The sequence below is a fragment of the Sylvia atricapilla genome, chromosome 9 (genome assembly GCF_009819655.1).
Source record: "Sylvia atricapilla isolate bSylAtr1 chromosome 9, bSylAtr1.pri, whole genome shotgun sequence".
NCBI lineage: Eukaryota > Metazoa > Chordata > Aves > Passeriformes > Sylviidae > Sylvia > Sylvia atricapilla.
In genome coordinates, this window is record NC_089148.1 from 29,976,756 (window position 1) to 30,000,369 (window position 23,614).

At 39.2% G+C, this 23,614-nt stretch overlaps 1 protein-coding gene across 5 annotated transcripts in view; it reads right to left on the bottom strand.

The window, feature by feature from the left end:
* OSBPL9 (oxysterol binding protein like 9) overlaps positions 1 to 23,614 on the bottom strand; it is a 58,904-nt gene that overhangs the window by 22,685 nt on the left and 12,605 nt on the right. For all 5 annotated transcript variants that reach the window (XR_010744280.1, XR_010744281.1, XM_066325504.1 and 2 more), the window contains exons 3-5: positions 23,017 to 23,095; positions 11,260 to 11,336; positions 1,199 to 1,294 (exon numbers count right to left, since the gene is read on the bottom strand). Coding sequence is in view for 3 of the 5 variants with exons in the window: in XM_066325504.1 (XP_066181601.1) it covers positions 1,199 to 1,294; positions 11,260 to 11,336; positions 23,017 to 23,095 (252 nt within the window). In the remaining 2 variants the exon portion in view is untranslated. The remainder of the gene's footprint in view (positions 1 to 1,198; positions 1,295 to 11,259; positions 11,337 to 23,016; positions 23,096 to 23,614) is intronic.

Consider the following 23,614-nt stretch of genomic DNA (forward strand, 5'->3'; position numbering starts at 1 on the left):
AGCCTGCGTGTGCATTTAACACAAGCTGAGCTGAAAGAGGTAACACAAGTCTCCAAGGGCACTCTAAGGTGCACACACAACCACGAAGCTGTTCAAGGAAGAGAAAAGACTACGGGTAATGCTAAAAGTTCATCACATCCACCCTTGGAGCTTAGAGAAGAGGATGTAATTTTTAGGAAGTGAGCTACAGCTCTTCACTCAATGCCTGCCTCAAACCTACTCATGCGCTCCCTTTCCCTTGAGGGCTGATTTCTAGTTCTAAATATAGACTGTGATCTGTCCATCCTCAAACTGACTCATCTTTCATTATTAATTAATCTCTATCCCCCGCCCCCCAGCTGGCCTGAAATCACAATTAGAAGGTGTAAAGATTCAAATACCTTCTGTCAGTGAAGTGATGGCTCCAGAGTGGCAGACAAAGACAGCTCCTGATCAAGTCTTTGCAGGGCAGCTCTGAATTTTGTTTGCATCTCTTCTGCCTACCCTCATTTTTTGTTGCTGTGCTCATCCCCTTCTCCACCCTCCTCTCCAACTGAATTTTTGCTGAATATCCCACATGCAGTACTTGCACATTTTATCAGGGGAAAAAATCCAACCCAGCAGAACTGAAGCAACTTAACAGCAATTTTAACCTGCTGAGTCATGGGAAAAAGGTGTCTTAAGCAGCAGCAAAAAGTGTTTTCCTCAATAAGGTGAGTACTAAGAGACACAACCTCAGTGTTCCTTACATTCCCATCTATTCTTAAAATACAAAGTTTAACAGAGCTTATTGTACAACATTCCTCCAGAATGTTTTCACCCAAGGACAAAGCGTGGATTATCTACCACCACTGCAACAAAGTCTGAAACTATCTGCAACTGAAGTTACATGTCACTTGACCAAATTGTCTCAAGACAGATTCTAAAATGCTATGAGCAACACAACGATTTAATTATGTTTTAAAATGAAACTTAATGTACTTATCCTTGCCATTTCCCTAAAGGTTTTATATAAAACAAAATCTTTCAGCTACGGTAAACCACTTTATAGAAATCTGTTTGAGATATTCTGTTTTTTAACTCCATTTTAACAATCCTTAGAGAAAGGCATTTTCATCTTGACTGACTCTCTGTGTTGAGCTTCCTTTCAAGCTGGCTTTGAAATCCAGCCTGACAAACTGAGCCCCAGTACACTAAATGCAGCTTTTAGTTACCATACCTTCAATTGGTCTATCAAGATCTGTAAGTAAGCATCAGCCTCAGTAAGTTTCTTGTCAAAATCATGAACGCTGGGAACAAATCCTGAATCCACACCCTAGAAATAAATAAACAAATTTAAAAAAATCAAATCTTTAATTACTGTTTCAGAGGAGAAAGATATACAACAACAATATGGTTTTGCCTGCCATCTGACTGAGAAAATGCTGCCTTGCCTCTCATGCTGCCACGTGCAAACACAGGCACACAGCTGAACACATTTGGCTTCTATTTGCAGCTAAATCAGCAGCAGTAAATCGCTCCACATTTTCAGAGGGGGTATAATCATCAAACACCAGAGTATTTCATTACTTATGATTGAAAAAATCCTCTTAAATTACACTGATTAAAGCTTCTTTATAAAATATAAAGGACAACTCACATTTTTCTGAAGACTCTCTTGTGATTCCATATCCTTACATTTCAGCTAGGGAAGCCCAAATCATACCCAATGGGATAACTGCACTTTTCACACTTCAGACAGTATTGCTCAACTCACAGCTCCCCAGCTAAGAACTGCTAAATCTTTTCTTAAATACCTTTGATCAGAAAAGTTCCAAATCATTAGTCCTGGTTGCCCTAGTTCCTTTACAGCTGTAATGATTTGCATCCTTGTCACTATATCTGAATTTTGACATTTTGTTGCATATATACCACCAAGGACAATGTATCAGTGCAATGAGAATGATTACTTTTATATTTTCTTGCTTGTAAACTTGTTTCTCCTAATAATACAACACCCAGAGCACACTTCTGTATAGAACACAAACCCTATCTTTAAACTGATACACCTTTGATTTAAAGACCCAAACAAATATCCCACTGGGATACCACATCTTTAATTAGAAGAAAGAAAAGAGCATTCTTGATTACTTCTACCTTTGTGCACATATCCTATTCAAACACCTTAAAGGTTTACTTATGTAATACCTTTAATGCAAATGGAACTGCAAAATAAACACTGAAGCACACCCACTTGGAAAAAATTGTACGCTGTAAGATAAACATATACAGGAGGAAAAACTCATGAAGGATGAAGAAGCAAATATCAGTTATAAGAGAATATAATCCTGAGAACATCACAGCAGCGACAACTTTGCTACCAGCCTCATTATTTTCACCCCTAATCACATTGATCTCAAACAGGACAACTTCAAACTGTTATGAAACCATCAACTGCTGAGGATCTCAAGAGTCTGAGCATGTAAAGATCAACCAGTGGGGGAAAACATTTCACAGGGAGGAAGACGGGTGATCTGCATTTGTAAAATTCCACATTAGTGCAATGTTTTCTTTGGCATTGTTTGCTCTGTCAGAACAGACCATTTATCTGATTTTTATATGATATTGGGCCATCACAGTAAGAGTTTTATTGATGGCTCTTTGGAATAGTGTGAGCACTTCTGTGCAGTAGTGGAATGGCTTGCACAATATCACACACAACCGAAAACATGAACCCATTTACCGACTGTAGAAAATACTATTCTTTACTCATTTCTACAGATGGGCATGCAGATCTTGACAACAGCTCTACAGGAGTAAATCTATCCATCCAGATGGGTTTGTAATCAAAAAAGATACTTCATCTGTATTAGACAATCGACACCAGTCAAATTTAGAAATAGCATTGGGAAACAAGGAGGAGAAGATGAGAAAAAAGAAACCATTTTGACTATGACAAAAAATAAATACAAAAAGCACTGAGTGTAACAGGTTATCAAAAAAACTAATTGGCAGAAGGGAGAGTGCTCTCAACTGACCGAGCAGCTTTTGATACTCCTCCAAACTAGCTTAAATTACACTGAAACTACATCTGAAATCATGTGAAATTTGTATTCAATCTCCTTGTTGAAAATGGAATTGTCTGTCCAGCTACCAGTCAATTTCATCAGTCCAGCAAATGGTCCTGCAAGCTCAGTTAAAAATTCTGGAGGTCAGGTTTCATATACCAAACCACAGGAACAATACAGGAAATTTCTGCTGAAGATACCATACACTGAAATACAGTTTACAGTGCATGTTATCTGTATGCTGCATCAAAATGCTGATTTTTATTTCAGTCCTCACTCTGTGACTACTAATATGTAACTATCTGGTATTTTTAGTGGTGGCTTAAAGATAAAATGCCATTCTTAAATTTCAGGCTTGTAGAACTAAGGGGAAAGCCGATCAAAACATTCAGTGTTACAACTGAGCAGACACCCACACAAAACACAGAGTGAAAATTGTAACCTAAGGAGTTCTGTTAGAAAATTAAAACTTCAAACAATGTCAAGAGAAAGCCATAAAACCAGGTATCGTGTCAAGCTGAACATAACAGAGATGAAACATGAGAATAATTTTTCAAAGCACAGGTACTTAAAGCTGCAGCACCTCACTAGTTTGCTCTTGGGTAAACACAAAATTTGATCATCTCAGCAAATTTATTAGTCTGTATTACATGAGATTAGGTTAATAATATAAGTTCTCACATAGACTTAGAATTGAAAACCAGAAGATACTTGGGAAAGTTGAGCAATACCATAGATAAAACAGCCTGCACAAATAGCAAACAAAATCAATCAGTATTTCAAACCCAGCAGTAGTTTAGAAAGAGGAGACATATAAGGCATAGATTTGCATAATAAATGCTTATTTCTCGATTTTCTGGTCACTCAAAGCCACAGCAAAGGTAAAATAGGGACCCTTTCTCTCCTTCTCTGCCATGAAGGAAATGAGGCTTCAAAAGAAAGAGGTGAGCAGAGTCACTAGAATGGCATTTAACAGCTTGGTCAACTTGTATGTTAGGAATCTGCACATCTCCATGAGCAATCAAATTTTCATGAGGAACTTGTAAAATAGGCTGCTCACCTATTCAAGGCTGACAAAACAGGTTGCCTGCAGATATTGTTGAACCTCCACCCTTGAAAGGCAGAGCTCCAAACTGTGAATTTGACCTTTGACAACCTGATCTAAAGTACAGGTTTGCCTTGCAGTGAGAAGGTGCTTGGAACAAGTGACTTCCAGAGGTCTTCTCCAGCTGATGTCATCCTGTGATTCTAAAATAAGTATCCTCAAATTGTGGAGAAGAACAGGAATCCAGACTGTTTCTGATCCTCAGAAATACACTGACTCTATCTTACTGTCAGTACCCACCTGAAGTAGTATAACTTGTTTTTCCATTGAGTAACTACATCTATTTGTAAGTACACTTCATTAATTTCAAATAAAAGACTCCATGTTCATGTAAGTCTAAAACAATTAACAGATTAAATAGCTGCAGAAGAAAGTCACTGAAAGATTTTTAGTCTGCCTGCCACCTCCCAAACCAAGAAATCCAGTGTCAAAACAAGTTGTTTGATGTCTGACTCCTCCCCACCAAGAAAACCATACTGATAAAAACTCCAGAGAAAAGAGAAAAAGGTACCATGGCATTCTCTCCCTCATCCTCCCTCTCTCCCACAACTTCTGGAATGTCCCTCCCCTTCAGGAGACAGCAAAAGCCAAAGCCCAGACTCTCCAGGGCACCTCTCAATGCCAGTGTTGGCAGGAGGAGGCAGGGCCCAGCAGCCCTGAGCAGCCTGAGGTGTCCCAGTGGGACCTCTGTGGTCCCCAGTGATGTGGAGTGACCAGACACGATGATTTTCCTAGGAAAGGGTTTCCATGCTGGTCTCAAGTTGAGTAAACAATTCCCATGCTAACAGTCCTGAAAAATTATTCCCTTCACACACAACCCTTTTTTTTTTTTCGAGGAGGTAAACAGGAGGGCAACAACATAATGTAACCTAATTAAAAATACATACGATGAGCTTTATTTTCACTACAGAACTGCTAGCATCAAAGGAATTTCATATTGTTTCCTTGTCCCCCAAATTAGAAGCCACACATATCTCTAATGCATTTGTATTCAAAACTTGTCCATGCTGAGAAGTAATTCAGCCTAATTTAAACCAGTTCTTTCAAACTTGGATGGGATGAAAAGATTGAATCATCCTAAGAAGCAGCATACCAGAAAAATTCAACTGTATTTCTCAAATAAAAGCATTACAATAATAGCTTTCCTGGGGGAGGAAGACAGAAAGCTGTACAGAGTGGAATTTCTTATCTTTTTGAAGACACTTCTACATTCTTCATCTAATTAGGATTCCAAATCCAAGCAAAAATTCCTGCGTAAGTTAGTTTGAAGAAGTGAAAGTTTTCTTTTCATCCACAGTACCTCATCAGAAATGTATCTCCTGCCTACATGATGCTTGATTTTGATGAGCTGGACATTGCCTGTAAGGACCACTGATAAAAAATTGAGGAAAAACAAGAAATCAACTTGCAAGCCACTAAACAAGGGCACTTCTGTGGCGAAAACAACTCTATTTTTTTCCTCTGTGAGATTTTTATGTATTATTTGAAGCTCACTATGTGTCTGAAAACAAATATATGGGTTGTGGAAAGCATACAACCCTTCCAAACAGAATATTGCAATTCTTACAGGAAAAAAATTCTACTTTGCAAAACACAAAATGCTTACCCAAAGACTGTGTAGCTGTTGATATTATCAGATCTTCAAGGAGAACAGAAAGTTCAGAAGACAGAAACATTCACACACTGATGTAAAATTCTGTCTTTAAAGGATAGGTTACAATCCTGAAACCTCACAAACACAAAGTGTATCTTAGAGTCCCTTTTCCTTAACCTTTATAAGCTATCATCAGTGCAGATAACACACATGTTCTGGGGTACTCATGCACTATCCTGATTATCTCATTAGCAAAACCTGAAAAGGGCAGCATGCCTGCCAACCCTATGCCCTCCTCCAGCACCTGAAACACATCTATACTGGAGCCAGTCTTCATCTAAAAGAGCCTGGGTTTAGTGTTATGCAAGAATTCTTGACTCACACTAGGAGCAGCACTGAAAAGCCAATTAATAATAATAATACAATATACTTTAGAGTGTAATACACTTACCATACAAGAACGTTTTACTCTACTTTGTGCTCTTGCTTGCAGCTTTAGAAAGGTCAGAAAAAATCCTGGTTAATGTGATAAGTGAACAGCTACTATTAACATTTCATAAACACTTTGCACCGCTATAAATGAACGGGAAACAAATCAGTTCTCCTGCTGTTTACTCTAGCCTTTACTCTACTCCTTCTTTTGAGTCAGCATAAACACTTACCTTGTCACATAAACAACCCAATGTGGAAACTAATCAGGGTTAAAAATAAACTCAGAAAGAGAGAGCAGCAGGAAAAGCAATTTTAAGTTCCAAATTCTACCCTTCTTGCCACACTGCCTCTTCCCTTTTGCTAGGAGAAGTGAGACAGGACTGCTTCCAGCAGCACCATCAACTCCTACATTTTGGTGAAGCCACAGTGTAACTCAGTGTTTAAGCCATTGTAACTACTCTTCACAGCAGCCAGCACAGACTCACTTACTAGAATCAAGTTTTCTTATCATTTGCTACTCAGGAAGTAAAGATCTTGTTTAAGTTATGGAATTATCAACCTACAAACCAATTAATTTTCATATCATTCCTTTCACTTCTGTGGTGGTTAGAAATGGCCCGCCTTCGTCATTTCAGTTCCTTTGTCTCTCCAGAGTCCACTTAGAGGCTGAAGGAGTTGAGTGTAGATCAAATAAGGAAGTTAGTGTGGTCCTAAAAGACATGAGCTATCCATTATAACTCATGAGACAATTCCAGAGCCAAATTCCACCGCCCAAAAGTACTCGCAGCACTAGGGTGCTGCCAGGGTGTACTTGACAGACAACAAGGAAAGCAGCACAATTAGAAGCACATGCCCTGTCTGAATGGGACTGCTGGCTGACATAAGATGCTGCCGAGGAACTGAAAAAAATGTGAGATAACTTATCTCCCCACTCAAACACGAAACTTTAGCCACAACATGCCTTTACCCTCGTGCACACCCTCCCCTTTAGGCCCTGTGGGTATGAGAAAACTGCTGTGCTGCCACTGCAAAGCCACAGGCCTGCTAAGCCACAGTGCTGACGATTTGGGGGGTTAAGGGGAAAAAAAAACCGCTGGGGGGTTCAGAATGGCATTTCCAGTAGTATCACACCATCTGGTCAGTGACTTTTCCACAGACAAAGCGAATAGTAGAACTATGTGTATTTTTAGCAGTAGCTTTAATACAAGCGCATGCAAAACCACAGCACAGTTCAGTTTCAAAATTCAAACAAATCAAGTGTCTCTGAAACGTTTCCTCCCTATTGTTGTTCCCTTTGGATACAACACCATGACTAACTGTCAGCCCTCTGGACAGTTCGGGTCCCTTTACACACTCTGGGTATTTATGACTCAGTTCCTTGACTGCAGCTCATTTTAGGCTTGAGGGGAGGGGGGGCAGAAAAAGTGTGTTCTATTCTGTGTTTCAAAAACACTCCCATTATAAAAAAGTGAAGGACAACACAGCAGAACATTTAGGCAAAAATAAAACCAGCAAGATTTAATCAGACTAGAGAACACAAAGACACCACTTCACCTTTCCACCTCGCATTAACTCGTAATCCTTCCTGATTTGGTTCACACAACACACGAACCACCTGGGGTTTGGTACAGTTTCTCACAGCTCAGATGAGGTTGATACAGTGAAGTTAACTTCAAGTCTAACTTTCAAACTTGAACACTCCTGTACCAGCAGAGGCAGACTGAAAGCAGCACGGAAATATGAAAAAAAAAGACTCAGAAAAGATACAAACGTTTTGGGCAAAACCAGATGCCTAAGGGTTTTAAGCGCCTGTCAACCACATGCTTAGTTAGCGACAGAAACTAAGAACCTAAGAAAACGCCTTTAGAGAAAATAATCTCTGCCGCGGCCCTCAGACCCCGCCGTGCCGCTGAGCCAATAATCCCCCAAAGAACCCGTTCCACGGTTTGGTCCGAAGGAAAAGGAAAGCGAAAGAACAGCAAGCGCACGAAGCGCTGTTTTGCTCAGAGGCTAGCGAAGCCGAGGCGTGTCTGTGTGTCCGGGTACAGCATCCCTCGCCGCACCGGGGGGCTCCGCGGCCGCGCCCGGGGCAGGAGCTCGCTGCCCGCCCGGAGCGGCCCCGAGGGACCCCCGCAGCCCCTGCCGTACTCACCCCGGCCATGCCTCGGCGGCAGCAGCGGAGCAGCCTCCGGCGGGGCGGGAAGGGCGGCGCGGGAAGGGCAGGAGCTGCGCCGAGCGCGTCACGAAGGAGGCGAGCGGAGATTGGAGCGGGCCGGGAGCGCGGCCGCGGGAGGAGCGGGGAGGAGCGCGGAGCCCGGCCAGGGAGGCGCCGGGCTCTTTCCGCTGTGCTCACCCCGCGGCCGGCCCTGCCAGCATCCCCCGAGACTCGGGGTCCTGCTGGTCCTGCCCGCGCCCCCCGCCCGTCACGGGGAGCAGCATAAACACCGCGCTTCCTAAGCCGCGATTCGGCAAGGAGGTGCGGCCGTGTTTCGTTCTGAAATGAATGTTCCGTTCTGCCTGCTCAGCAGCTCCAGTGGCAAGCCTTAAACCCAAATTCCCGAAGTGAACACTGAAATGAATGAAATGTAAGAAATTCCCCTTTTTTGACCACAGTCTGTCATTTGTTAAGAAAGTTATGCTGTTTAAAATGTTATGCCGGTTGTAACCTGTCTGTTAAGAAAGTTATGCTGTTCGTACCAAAATTTGAACCCTCAAAACCTTATTCCAAGTTGTATACCCCCTCTAAAACCCCGGGGTCCCCCCCCTTCCGTCGGGCTAGGCTGTCCCCATTCCCCGCCGGCTCCTCGAACTGCTGGCCCCGCCTAATAGGAAAATCCAAGGACTTCCATGGTGCATCGCTCCAAACCGAAGTGTAGTTGCCGGCAAGCGGACCCAAAAGCCGCGACCCAGCACAAAATCCAGATAAAAGGGAGACACTACAACACCGAGAAGACTCTCAGCTACCTAAGGACTGAATTCTGCTTCTGCCGCCTCGCCATAACCACAAAGGGACTGGGAAGAAGTGACGCCCCTAGACCACACGAGCCCAGTTGAGTTCCTGGGGATTCCCGCGAGGCCGGAACTCCCGACTCTGCTGCGGGGAGAGCAGCAGATTCGTCTGACACCTGATCCTCAGCGGCGACAGGAGCGAGGGCGGCGACAGGAGCAGCGGCGGCGCAGGCGACCCCTCGAGTTCCCCCTGGAAAGAGCTGACTAATAAAGGCTTTTCAAAGGAGCAGGTCTCCTGGCCCGTTTATAACAAACACTACTCCACAACCACGGCCAGAGGCTAAAAGGTTACATGACCCATAGACTGAAGGTTATTGAAAATGAGTGGTGAGCACACAGCAGTGGCCCACGAATGTTACATATTTACAAGGATGGAGGATTGGAGGATATGATTCTTGGCACCCGATTCTGGTTTTTTAATTATTCCCTCAAATATTACTAGATAAATTACTAACTTGGGCTCCTTCTTTTTCTCTCCCCCAAAATATGCCTTACTCGTTTGAAAAACACCAGGAACATGAACAGTTATGTAATGGGAAACAGTTCCATTATTAACTGCTACCATGAAATCTATTTCTGCCAATATAACTACACTCAAAATTTCTAGAGAGTATGGAAGTGTACATTTTGATAAATTCAATGTATATTCTGGTGCTGACTCCATATCACTATGTCATAAAAAGTCTTTCAGGTGGAGAAAACAGCACAGATTCGTTTTACTTCATTTCAGACCCTAAACAGGACTGATCACATGAATCTATTCACTTTCTAAGCTAAGGATGGGGAAAGAGGCATCTCTTGGGAGGGGGAGCAGCCCTTCCTCATGCACATATTGTTCCCGAGGTAATCCCTGTCTGCTCACATCCACTGCAGTGGGGTTCTTCAGCCCTCGGTCAGCTACCGTGTCCACATGGAGAGATTACTGCTAATATATCATGGCACAGTAAAGAGGGGTAAAAAGCTGATTGTCAAATGGGAATTTTTATCCAGGGATCTGCTATTCTCTAGAAAATTTGTAGTGGTCTTTAATAGATGAAAGAAGGTTGAAACTCACTGACTAATAAGCAAATTGACTGAGATAGTACAAGTGTCTAAAGTTGGATGGGTCAAATTCAGGCTCGTTCTAACTCTTTAGATTGGGCAAATGTCATCTGAATCAATCTTCATAAACTTCTCTTTATATGATATTAGAAGTTTTACTCTATCTTTCTTCACACTGAATCAAATGTTAAGAGACTTAATTCCCTTACCATACTACAAAAGCACAACCAAAGCTTTATTCAACACAAATAATGAACATCTGCTTTAAGGTTTCTACACTGGCAACAGACACCTGTGTCAAACCAAACCTCTTTTATGACAGTTTGGGTTTCTCTCCGGGGCAAAAATAAATGTTCATCACATCTTATGGACATGTCCAGCTCTAGAGCATCACCAGACACTGATCTTAGATCACAGGACCACAGAGTATCCAGAGCTGGAAGTCACCCACAAGGATGACAGAGTCTAACTCCAGGAATTAGGTAACTAAAGCTCAGAACCATCTTCAATTGAACCATCTGTCTTTAGAACCAGAAAACCAGTGATACCCAGCTTACAAAGTGATATCCAGCTTCAAACAACCTATTCACCATTTTTGTCATCCAGAAAGTGGTTCAATACTGCTGCCTCATTTTAATTTCCAAGTTAGGTGACATACGAGCACACAAGAGGCTTGAGCCAAAAATGACTCCTAGTTTTAAGCAAAAAACAACAAAAAAGCCTCCCAACCAAAATCCAAATTAAATGTACAACAATAAATCCAGAACCTTACCGTAAATATGCATTATAAATAAATATGAGTTAATGATAACTATATTTATTATAAATATGAGTTAATAAAGGAAAGTCTCATTCTCACTTTTCATTATGGTAGGACAAGAAAAATGTGACAGACTCGAACCTAAACAGAAGTTTTACTATATCAAATTGTATAGGCTATAGAACAGCCAGATATTATACAGGATGTGATGGATATTAGCAGTCATGCCACTGTATTTCATTGCTTTGAAAAAAAAAAAGTAAAACAAGTGAAAACTGAAAGTGAAACTTGCCTGAAGTTGGAGGGTATGGCGGAGGATGGTGTCCTCTAAAGCGTGGATCCACTTCTCCCTCTCATCTGCATCTCGAGCTGAAAAAGTATTAAAAGATATTGCTAAATCACATGCAGTCTTACATACTAAAAGGCACAGGCAAACTTATCTGATGTCCACACTAAATATGGAAATTAACCATACTGTGTTTGTTAATCACCAAGCACAGAATTCCACATTGTCTTAATATCCTGTTTCTACTGTGGTTGCAGCTCTGTCCCTTGTCCAGCTTTAGAGGAACTCCTACAAAGAGAGTTTGCACAGACATTCCTCACTTAAATAATTAATTTTTAAATTTTCTTATTTTCAAGAAAATAACTTGTAATAAATTATCCAGTAATTCTACTTTAGTGTGGACATAGTGACTTTCATAATAGAGGACAAACACCCCTAACAGATCACTAGTATGAATAATGAAGCACAAAGAATAATCTTAAATATACAACAAACATTAAATTGAAGACAATCCTTCTCTAAAACTGCTTTCTTTCCCCCTTTGTCCCCAGTACAGACATGCCACTTTTACTTCACTAGCCTGGAAGAGCTCCTTGCTGTGCTCTAGGGGTGCTCAAAAAACAACGGAGCAGAGTCAGTGGACTCCAGGTAAAGAAAAAAGGGAAAATTCCAGAGGCATTAAATAGACTGTAAACAAACTGGCCTGTAAACGGATTGAGAATAGTCATTAACAATTGTTTCTAGTTCCTCATTCAAATGGAAGATATTAAAAAACACAGGAAGTCTGCTAAAAGCAAGGAAAGCTTAAGTGCACTAGCACCCATTATGAATCAGTGAGCTGAGATTTCTATCTCACTTATTTTTAAGGAGTTCAGAGGAAATATTCTTAAGTTATTCTGAAATGTACTCTCCAGCTCAAAATGCTTTGTTTCAATGTTCCCTTCCTCACCCTTTTGTTTCCATTGCTTTTATTTTTCAGAACTCTGCAGCTTAAACCTATCAGTAATTAAAAATGCCCCAAGCCCTCTGAATATGTAGATTTTTCTAAATTCCCCAAAGATAACCCTACCAATTTAAAGATAAACATACCACACTGTTTACTTCAGCTTATTACTATACACTAATTATGTCAATTTAATAAAACCATCAGGAAAGAACTGACAATGTTTGGGAGAAATAATTATGAATGTCCTTTTAATACATAAACTTGCTCAGAGGCTAACTGATGAGGTAGCCTCACAAAACAGTGGTGCAAAACTTTTAACAACACAAAAGGTAAAAGGTTGAATTCTATCTAGGTTTTTTTTCCCTAAAAATACACATTTTTCCAATCTACTACAAGTCAATACTTACTCCATTGTTCTTTTAAAATAGTAGAATATGATCAATTGCCACAGGAATTTTGGCCACAATACCATTAACCTAAACAAATTAAAACTAGACTTAAGGGAAAGTGGCTACTGAAATGCTTTCTGATGCACAGAGAAAGCCACAGAGAAAGTGGCAGAAGTTAGAGTAATTAAATGTTACTCAGAACAGCAGGTGACTTTGCTGCAGAAAATGCAGCAAGTATTAAAAAGCTGGATATGCCACTGTGATAGACTCAATATCTCATTAGAAAGAAGTTCTAACTTACAGGACTCTTCTTACTGGTGATCCATATTTTAACTGGGAAGCTGAAGCAGGCACTGAGGACAAGTTTATAATGCAGTGAAAGCAGAAGGACGGAGGGACAGAGGCCTGTGAACTCTGTCCAGTGACTGCATTACACTGAATACATTTTGTAACATGCAAATTACAGTTTTTCTTTTCATATTCTGTCCACACATACACACAAACACTGGTTTTTTTGCACAGCATAGATTACACTTTAACAATAATTTCAATTACTGAAGTAGCCAACTAGAATCAATTTTAATGTTTCTTAGTTTCTTTGGTTCTGCTTACCAAAACCACAAAACCAGGCCCCTTGGCCTAGTCCTGCCAGACATATCAATCTAGTTTATTCTGCCTATACCAATCACCACTTAGCATATATAGTTACCTGTGTCATTAATCTCTCAGTATTTGAAATGTATCAATGGCTTAAATTTTCAAAGCTGTGTCCAAAACAACAGTGGTTAGCATTATTTCAATGTGTCTAAGTTTCTCGGGTCTGTTTTCTGGTTTTCTGTGGTGTTTTTTTAAATCACTGTCTTCCAGTCTCAAAAAACATCTTACTGGGGAACTGGGGTACAGGTCACTAAGGAGTTACTAAGTAATTCATGGGATACAAATATCCTATGTTAAAGGTTTTTTTCCCACGATTATTTAAACTAAAAAGGAAACAATTAAGCTGCAGACCATTGAATTAATCCTTGTACTGCAGCAGGATTCCTGTGATCTTCCATACTGCCAGCAAAAAGAGGTCACAGTATTCGTTAAACACTAATCTCAAATACAGTAGCCCATTAACAAAGGTTATCACATTCTGACTTTTATCTGAACCCCACCAGAACAGAGGCCTTATAGCAACAGGGAAGACCTAGAAACAAACTAATCCATACAGTTCCAAAATAAAACTGACTTTTCCATGCTCATTAATAAACTAAATTTTTGAAACTTCTGCTTCTCCAATGACCCTTTTATAGCTCTCTCTACCAGGGATCAGCACAGGGGGGGAAAAGCTGTGTTTTTTCCTCACATATTGGACATTGCAATCTTCTGGCATAGCATGATCAATCCTTAGGGAGCACACATGAATCTCATCAATCCTGCTACTTGGAGTCCGGGGCATGATAAATCCAGAACACTGCCATGAGGAAACTGCTTACTGCATGGAAACACAGCATCAAAACCTTTTAAGCACTCTCTGCTCAGGACACTGGTTTAATTTCAGACCATCTATCATCAACAGCAGATCCTCCTGGCTCTCCTCCACAGACTTCTTAAGAAAACCACGGAGAAAACCAGCAGGATACAGTTTTTAGTAAAGCGAGATGCAAGAAAAGTTATATTAAATCTAATCAAAATGGCTGCTGTGAGATTAGGTGCAAGTAAAAGCTCCCTAATGGTAAAAGCAATTTAGAACTGAGTAGCTGCCAAAAGATCACTGATGGAAAAAAAAAAATCAATGGGAACATTCAAAAAAGAGATTAGTCAACACGCTCAGAAAGAATTTATGGGAAAAACCTACACACAATGGTCAGAGATCATTATCTATCCATCTGTAGGGAGGGCTAAATATCCAAGCTGTTTTTAATTTAAAGAAGGCAACTTTGGTCAAAGAAAAAGCTCTAATACCTTTGTACCTAAGAAGCTGGTGATGCATATTATCTAATATCCACTCTGTATCTGCAGATGATTTCTTCAGCAGGTAGGGACAAGAATGCCCTGCTCATTAGTCCTGTGCCTCAAGTACCCTAAATCACTCCAACTTTTCCATCATTTGATCAGGCTCCATTTTAAAGTTAATCCCCTCCTCAATTCCTATGTGAAAGCTCCTCCAGAATTTGTCTCTGACAAAACATTTGGGGTAAGGCAATTCTTATCTAGTCCAAGGAATTACACTGGTGTTGTACTTATACAAAAATAGAGGAGTATTATCTGGTCCCTCCTGGCACAAAACTTCTAAAAAGAGAAGAAGGGCAAGAGAGATAAACGAGTTGCTTTTCCCCAGGCTGCTTCTAGAATAACAGTATTACAAAAAACAAACAAGAAACACTGAAGGACACCTGGACATGAGAAGTAACTGACACTTAAAAACATAAAGTTAGTTCTTAGACTGAGGGGTTAATGCAAGAATTACCTGGTCAGCTGAAATTCAAATTGTGCTAGAGCATTAACTGTCCACAAAAATAGCCATGCTATGTCTGCAGTTGAGAGGGCACTAACAGTGCCTGTGTTTTTCTCTTATTTTAAATGCCAGAATTCTAATTCAGTTTGTCCTGCTATTTAACAGGGAACATTTGCACGTGAAAGAAGCTAAATCCACACGGAGCTGCATAATCACTGCTGTGTGCAAGAGACTGGAATCATTAATGGCTGAAACATTGCAATTTACTGTGATTATGTCAGTTAAGCTATTTTTACCTTTTTTTTCCCCCTTTTTTCTAGTAGAATTAGTATTTATGAGCTAGATTACAGTTTGTTCCCATATGCCTAAGCCCTCATTCCTCTGTGTCTGTGGTGCATCCTTTGAAAGACACCTGTATAATTTACTGTGACATCTCAGGCATATCTAAGACAACCACAGGGTACTTAACATGATCACAGTCCTATTTATGACTAGCTCAGAAAAACATACTTGAAAATATGTCATTCATTACAGTGAGCTTTAATATGATTTTTACATGTGTATTTTTTGTGATCAATCTGCTTGAGCTTATTCCTAAGATATTTTAACATCAATCTTATACTAAAAAAAAAAATCTGAACTATTTCTTAGAGAAGATCCAAAGAAAGAAAGCAATTATTTAATTAAAGAGAAAATTATAGAATAAAAAAATACTAAACAAAGAATTACTGTTTCTACTGAAAACTTCGGTAATTCTGAACAATTGTGGCTTAAAACTTTTGTTTTATGAAATAGTCCTTTATCTCTGAACTCCCCAAACTGCTAAACCAGGTATCTCAGGGATTTTAAAAAGTTTTGTTCTATGAAGATAAGAAGGCAAATGAAATGCAACTACATCAGATGCTCTCTATTAATTTCCCAAATAGAGAATAAATTTTATAATTTAGAGTTCCTATAATATTTACTTTGCTGTGGAGAGATTATATGTGTTTATATAACGTATACCAAATGTTAAAGTACTGCATAAAACAGATTACTTTTTCCAGCCTAAGCTTGATAGCATCTAAAGATTAGATATAAACAAGTTTAACAACTCTGCTCCACGATACAGCATTTACCACCAGCGTTTCTAGGTCATGCACAGCAGTACTTGGAAGACAGAATACATACAAAAAATATCACCTCAGAATCTGCACACTGGTGCTTTTTTTGTGTGTGTATGTGCATCTACACGGGCATTAGGGTGAAAGAAAAACCTGAAGAACTAGTGGGAAAAAATATTACTAGATTACTTATAAAAACACCACACTGTCACAAAGAGAAATGCATATTTTATTTTCATTCACTGTGACCTACTTACAGGCAGAACTCAGTAAGAAGAGTCTATTACACCCACAGAGTCAATAGAGTCAATTATGCAGCCTTTATTCTGACAGACCTTCCCCTGATTTGTATGCAAAATTCCTTTATTTTCTCAGCCAAGTGCAGAACTAATGTAGTATCTTTACACACAAATCACCAGATAATAGAGATGAAACCCTGGCTACACTGAGATCGATAGGATTTCTGCCACCACTCTCCATGGAGAGAGATTTTATCAGCAGTGCTCGATAAGGTGGAAAAGTCACGCATCACAGGACTGTTCCATGGCTAAATAAATTGCTATTTAAAGTCACTGAAGGCCTTTCAAGCCATAGAAAAAGATGCAAGATGAAGCAGGGTTTCATATAACAAAACACTGCACTTCCACTGCTTACAAACATCCTTCTAACTAACACATGCAGCTCCCACATCTGGCACTAGGTTGAGTATTATTTCCTGTATATCTTAATTCTGGAGTTGTCACAATCATTATTCTCCCTCCTCCTAATCCTCCCCCTGATGCCATTCTCCACCCACACACATAAATCAACCTTCCTTTTGTTCTGCAGGTGTCTGACCAGCCTGAGCTCTCCATCCCTACAGGAAACTCCAGTGCAGTCACAAGACACAAAGTCGTGGCCAAACAAAAGGCATCAAAAGGTCTCCTTCGTACAATGTGTTTGTAAAATTAATCTGTGATCTTGAGAAATCAACTAAACTGTCCTTTTATTCTTACCTAAGCTCAAAAGCTTTTTTAGCAAGCTTTATAATCAGCCAGGAACATAGCTTTGGGTGGAAACTTGTGTGACAAAGGAAACACATGATCAAGTTGCTCTCTGGAAATCCACATATAACGTGTAATTTTGTAATGAAACATTTCTGAGTGTGGGACAAATCTCCAAGTATATGGTTTTTCACTAGAGAATAATACTTAAATATCAATAATAGCAACACTAAACAATACTTCATATGGTATGTTCTGTGGAAATGGCTTTTAGGGTGTGTTGGCATTTAAAATTAGTCATAGAATCACAGAATGGTTTGGTTTGGAAGAGACCTTAAAGATGATCTCGTTCCAACCCCCTGCCATGGGCAGGGACACCTTCCACTGTCACAGGTTGATCAGAGCCCTGACCTTGGACACTTCCAGAGATGAGGCAGCCACAGCTTCTCTGGGCACCCTGTGCCAGGGCCTCACAGGAAAGGATTTTTCCCACTGCAGATCCCACTGATAAAGGTCTGAAACTACTGTTTTAAAGTAGAAACCGTATTTTGGCTTGAATTGAAAAAAAAAAATCAAAATAGAACAAAATTATAACCATTTTCTTAGCCAATAAAATCACTGTCAATTTAACAGGTCAAACTCAAGGTTATTGCTATTTGGAATTTCTTGTTAAAACAGAAGGAAATGAGTGTTGAACTATTCAGTCTCCCTCCTGTCCTTATAAGTGAGACCTTTTCTGGCCATTTTTCCCCTTCCAAAACACTTGCCATATATCACACACACAGTTGAGATAAAAGATTCATATTGATGCCAAAAGTCACAATTTCTTCCAGAGGAAGAAAAAAAGAAAACAAATCAACACATCACACAGATACTGCTTCATGGTATTATTTCTTTGCTACTCTCAAGTGTAACAAATATTTAGAAATCTGCAGCTGCAACCTTAAAAACAGAAAACCAAGATGTGTTTATATATGACCGTAACAATTGAGTATGGGAAGCCCCATTAAAAATGGCATAACCATGGGATGATTGGAAAAGATGCTGCTGGTGCAAGAAGGACCTGCATGAAAGAGGAAAAGCACAACCATGCACCATTCCCTGCACTCTGGTCATATGTTCCAACTACTCAAAATACCAGTGCAATACATCAAGAGCAAAAAGGAGGCAGAGGAAAGAGAGGGGAAGACGGAAGAATCACTGCAAAAGCTAAACCAAGCTCTGGCTCACAGAGGAATTTCTGCAGTTAATGCCAATCAGGGGAGGATGAGATGTAGCCCAGACCTGGTCAGGTAAAGGGAGGATGAGAGGAAGCTCAGCTTTACTCTGATCATACCTGCTCATCCTCCTCGGCAATATAAAAGCACAGTTGAGCACAGCATCAAGGAATTCACTGTTTAAGCATCACCAGAAGCCCAAAAGATCCAGAAAAATGTTAACTTAGGACAAACAATGTTGTCACAGCAGTTTTAGACATCACTGAAGAAACCAACGTAGACCAAGAATTCACAGCAAAATCCTTCTCCAGGCACTTTTCAATATCAAATTTAAAACACTCTAAAACTTCTTGTATTTAAAGGCTGCAATTTATGAATCGTTATTTAAATCAGGTAATGTGATAGACTTAAGTGCCTCTTTCTACCACAAGAGCAGTCAACTTCCTCTCACCTATTTGGTGGACAATGTCAAAGATTTCTAGAAGACTATAAATATTGACTATTTCTGCAAGTAATGTTGAAACACAGGTATAAAACCAATATCATTAATTTTGACACGTAATGCAAATACCTAAAATCTCAAGTTCTAATACTGCTCAGCAACTAAGGCCTTTGTGGACCCCAGTATATCCTCAATAATAATGCCCCCCACATAAACAAAAAAATCCTTGCTTTTATAACATTATGGCAACCTCTTGTTGGGCATGTCTCCCTTTTTCCTCAGCTGGGATGGTGGGCAGACACAAATCAAGCTACAAAACTGGGAGAGGATGGGAAAAAAAGGACAAATCTACCTTCACCAACTGACAGCTTTCATGTAACAGGAGAATAAGTTGCACAGCAACATTCATGCTTCATTTCTCAGATATTTTTGTGGCAAGAATAGGAAAGGAAAGGCAAAAGCTAAAGCAAAATCATCTCAGATCAATGCACTGGACTGCTTCAAATCTTTTCACCCTTTATTACAAAAACTGATTTACCTTCCAAAGAATTGTACTGCAGGCTGCAAGAATAAGAGCTGGATTTTCAGGTAGGAATTTAAAAATCCAATTTTTTAAAAAGATTAATTCTTTTTTTTCTGCATACAAAGTGCATTTAGTGAAGTATTTCAGTCTAGCTAGAAGCTATTATTGCTTCAGGTTAGACAGCAAATCAAATATCAAGAAGAAATGCAACAATACCCTTGCCAGAGTCTCTTGAACATCATGTTCCCACTCTTGAATTTAAGTCACAAGCATCCCAGTGAGGAGAAAGAACAGCTAAGTAATATGAAGGATTGAAGAAGTGAATTTCCAAATGGAAAGAGCTTAAAGCTTGGTGATGATACGAAGATGTTAAAAGAAAAACAAACCCAACCCCCAGAGTGTTTGAAAGTGATGGAACATTTAGAACAGAGACATGTACTGCAGCAAGGAAAAATACCAAGAAAAAGCTTCCTTGCAGGAAGGTAAATTAAACTAAAAGTATTATCCCAAATGTCTTACAGCAACTTGAATGGATTTTTGCATCTAATCTGAAAAACCCCACGAGGGAATATTTTAACATCTACCTAATTCAAAAGCCTTACAAGCAAGCCATGAAACTGGATATTCAGCACGACCAAACAAGGACCAATCAGGAGATAAAAACCATTACTTTTATATCTATTTTAAAATTTCTGAGGTCATTCTACCTCCCTTCCCCCTCCAATACGAACAAGCATCAATATAACTGTATATAACAATAAAATACAGGGAAAAAAATCTGCTGGGCACTCTGGCAGAGCTTAAAGTCAAGCTGACAGTAAAAAGAAAACACACTCTTTGTTTTACTGCCCATATTTATTCAATTAACTTCTGTCCTTTATTCGATTAACTTCTGTCCTGGGTCCTTTTAGCACTCAGGTACAAAGGATATGGATCCCATTTGGGATGCACCCAGTCATCTTTCAAAATCTTTAATATCTTCGTAATGAAAACTTTTTAACTTTTACTGATGTTCAATATAGGGGTGGCCACTAGGAAGCACAGCTGAGAACAGAAAAGAGGGAAATTGTCACAGGCAGAAACCAAATATGAACTTTTCTTCTGAGAAAGACTCAGAAGTTGCCAAAATCCTCTGACAGGTGAATCTTACTGGGAGATGCTGGAGCTTTGGCACTTTGGAAATTCAGTTACACACATACACACACATATGGAATCAACTTCCACGTGAGAAGCTGGTCTGACAGTTTTAAATTAATTACTTGCCCTTCATCTCATTATTTCCATCTCTAGAGTCAGTAGGATGTGCAATTTTCAGCAACTGACACTAAGAAATAGTTAACGCAGAATGATGTTTTGTTTTTCACAAATTCAAATTCTATCACTGGCTGTCAGCAAAATCTCACTGAGGCACCAATCAGCAAAGTCTGAGTGAATGGAGAGCCTGAAAGAGAAACTGTTCCACTGCAGATGGGACCCCAACTTAGGTCAGGAGATCTCTGAAATCTTGGATTTTTAAAGTTCTGTTTTTTCCCCAGCTAGGCTCCAGCTCGTTAGCATCCCTGTCTGTCCTTGAGAAAGAAGGATGGCACCAAGAAGGAAGGAGAGAAGGGACTGAAACTCCTGCAGTCTTCTCTTGTCCAAGACTTCTTTTATAAAGCGTGAAGGAATTTATAGCTCTGACTATCTTGCAAAACAAAAGCTCTATCTTTTTAATATCAGGTATTAAAAGTCAGGAAGAAATTAGGAATTTTGTCTGTTTTCTTGGATTATTCCCAAAATATGCCCTACATGTCCTATGTAGTCTCAGCATACATTTTGTAATATTTACACTATTAAGCACTTGCCATTCATGACTGAAAGTGACCTACATTTTGCATAAGTTAAAACCTGTGTAATAATGAATTAATTTAATATAATGTACAAACATTTGACATAAATTGGACAGAGGTTGCAATGAGGTGAGAATGCATTTACAGTGGCTGTAAGAACTATATATGTATAGTTCCACAGAGCTTTTTTTACATTGAAATATCACAGGACTGGTGTCCTACCTGTCTTTATACATTTTTGCATTAAATCCATGTATATTAATACTGTGCTTGCATCATTATAAATTCCTGAGTATCAGGGATGTTATCTTCATAATATGCTAATAGAAAATACATGATACAGAAAATAGTGTACAATATCTTAGTTGTACACCAAAGGAGGATACATAAATCCTGGACTAATATGAAATGCAGAGAAATTATAATGCACAAGATGTGACAATACTGCTGTTCAAAAATTATCAATATTACTTAAGAGTAAAACATTACTTATGTCAAATACTATCAGTTTTCTTAAGACATCTGGCTACCCAAAGGAGAATACAGCACATAACAAATCACTGAAAACAAGATGTATTAAAAAAATGTTTATCTTAGTAACTAAAGATTAGAGATTTCTAGATTTACCTGTATCAAGTTCTCAAATATTCAGCAGTATTTAGCTTTGTAGTACTGAAAGACTGCCTTAGTACAGCATTCCATTACTGCATTAGCAATTAGCTTGCATTTTAACAGTTATCCTTGGGAACAGTAGATTTAAGTATTACTGTGAGCTCAGCATTATGAAGGTACATTTATAAGGCTCAATGCAGTGAAAAGCCAGAGGACAGCAGCAGCATCCAGGAAAAAGAACAGCACAAGGAATGCAGAAGCCAGTGACAATATGGTGTACAATTAATATTTATCATTAGAAATAGTCTCACAAAAGCAACAGTACTGGTAATAATTTCCATCTACAAATCACTGATATAAAAACAGGTACAGAACAATATAAGTTAGAGAATTATTTGAGTTTCCATAAATTAAAATGACTGCTTAAATGCAAGTGTGCCTCTAGGATATTTACAGTTTCCAGCTCTATACAAAGCAATTATTTAGTCACTGCATTTTAGAAGGAAAGCAAAAGGACTAACAAACGCTAGCGGCAAAATATTTCCATCACACTTCCCCAGGATTTTAACATTCCGAAAAAGGAAGTTCTCTATTCAATATCAGCACAGTATTTTGTCCTCCTGCTGCAGACAAAATAATTCAAGGAGTACATAGCAATCATATAGAGCCTTACCCTTTCTACCGGTGAGCCATAGCATGCAATGACGAAACATAGCAGTGGCAGATGGCATTGGTGTTAGGAAATGTGAATAAAAGGATAATAGCAGAGAAATGGTGACTGGCAGACAAGACACAGAAATGTAGATGAAATGAATGCAAGCCGGTAAATCTCGAAGCAAAGCTCCACCGTTAAGCCAAACGTTGCCTCTAGTCTCCTCATAATGGAGCATTAAGTTCTATTTGGATACAAATTGCAACCTTCAGACCGGTCTTGATTCTCTTCATAAAGAAATGCATAATTGTATCTTGATAGCGAAGATCAGAAACGTTTTGTAAGCGAAACCCATAATCAGAAGCACATTTACTTTCTCCCCTTGAGTGATTTATTCTTTACATTATTCATCTCCAAATCCTGCCAGAGCTACAGTCTCTTTCTAGCACATATGTATCCACTGCAGATGTAAATCCCTGCCTAACCTGCAGCACCCCTGGATCCAGAATGTTCTCAGTGTGCTCATTCATGCTGTTCTGTTGCCAAACATTTAAAATCATCCATCAAATACAAGTGGAATCTATTATAAGAAAAAAAAAAAAACAACAATCTCTTCTTTCAGCTCACCCTGAAAATGGAAGGTTTTCTGATCAACAGTTATTGTGAAGGTGCTGTCGTCCTCATCGTCTATACCAATCACAGCTCCCTGTGAAACAAAGAACAAAATCCTGATAAGGCAAGCAGTGACATCAGCAGCAGACACTCTATCACTACACCACTGGAATTTAAAAAGCTTTGACAAATTGGAAGGAAACTGAATACAGTAAAGAGCAGAAAGATTCTCTGTTCAGTCATAGGATGCAGTCAGCTCTTTAAAACAATAAATTTTTACTTGCAGAAAAAAAGAGTGAATGTTTGTAAAGCTATTATCTGGATAATAATATGCATCTTTTATTTTTGTAATGGAGGATTTATGCTGCAGCAGTTCCCTACCACATTCCAACTTGTATTTTACAGAAGAGCAAAAAGCAATATTTTATATGTATTTTCAGTGTACAAAAATCATAACTCATAAGTACTCTACAAAAAGAAGCTCTTGACCCGATTTTATCTACCAGCCTGTAATAAAAAATAAATCATTCTAGCAGAATGAATTTGGCCCATCATGTCATGTCACTGGTATACTGCATGATCTAATTTTCAGTCCCTAAGTAAATATTAACAG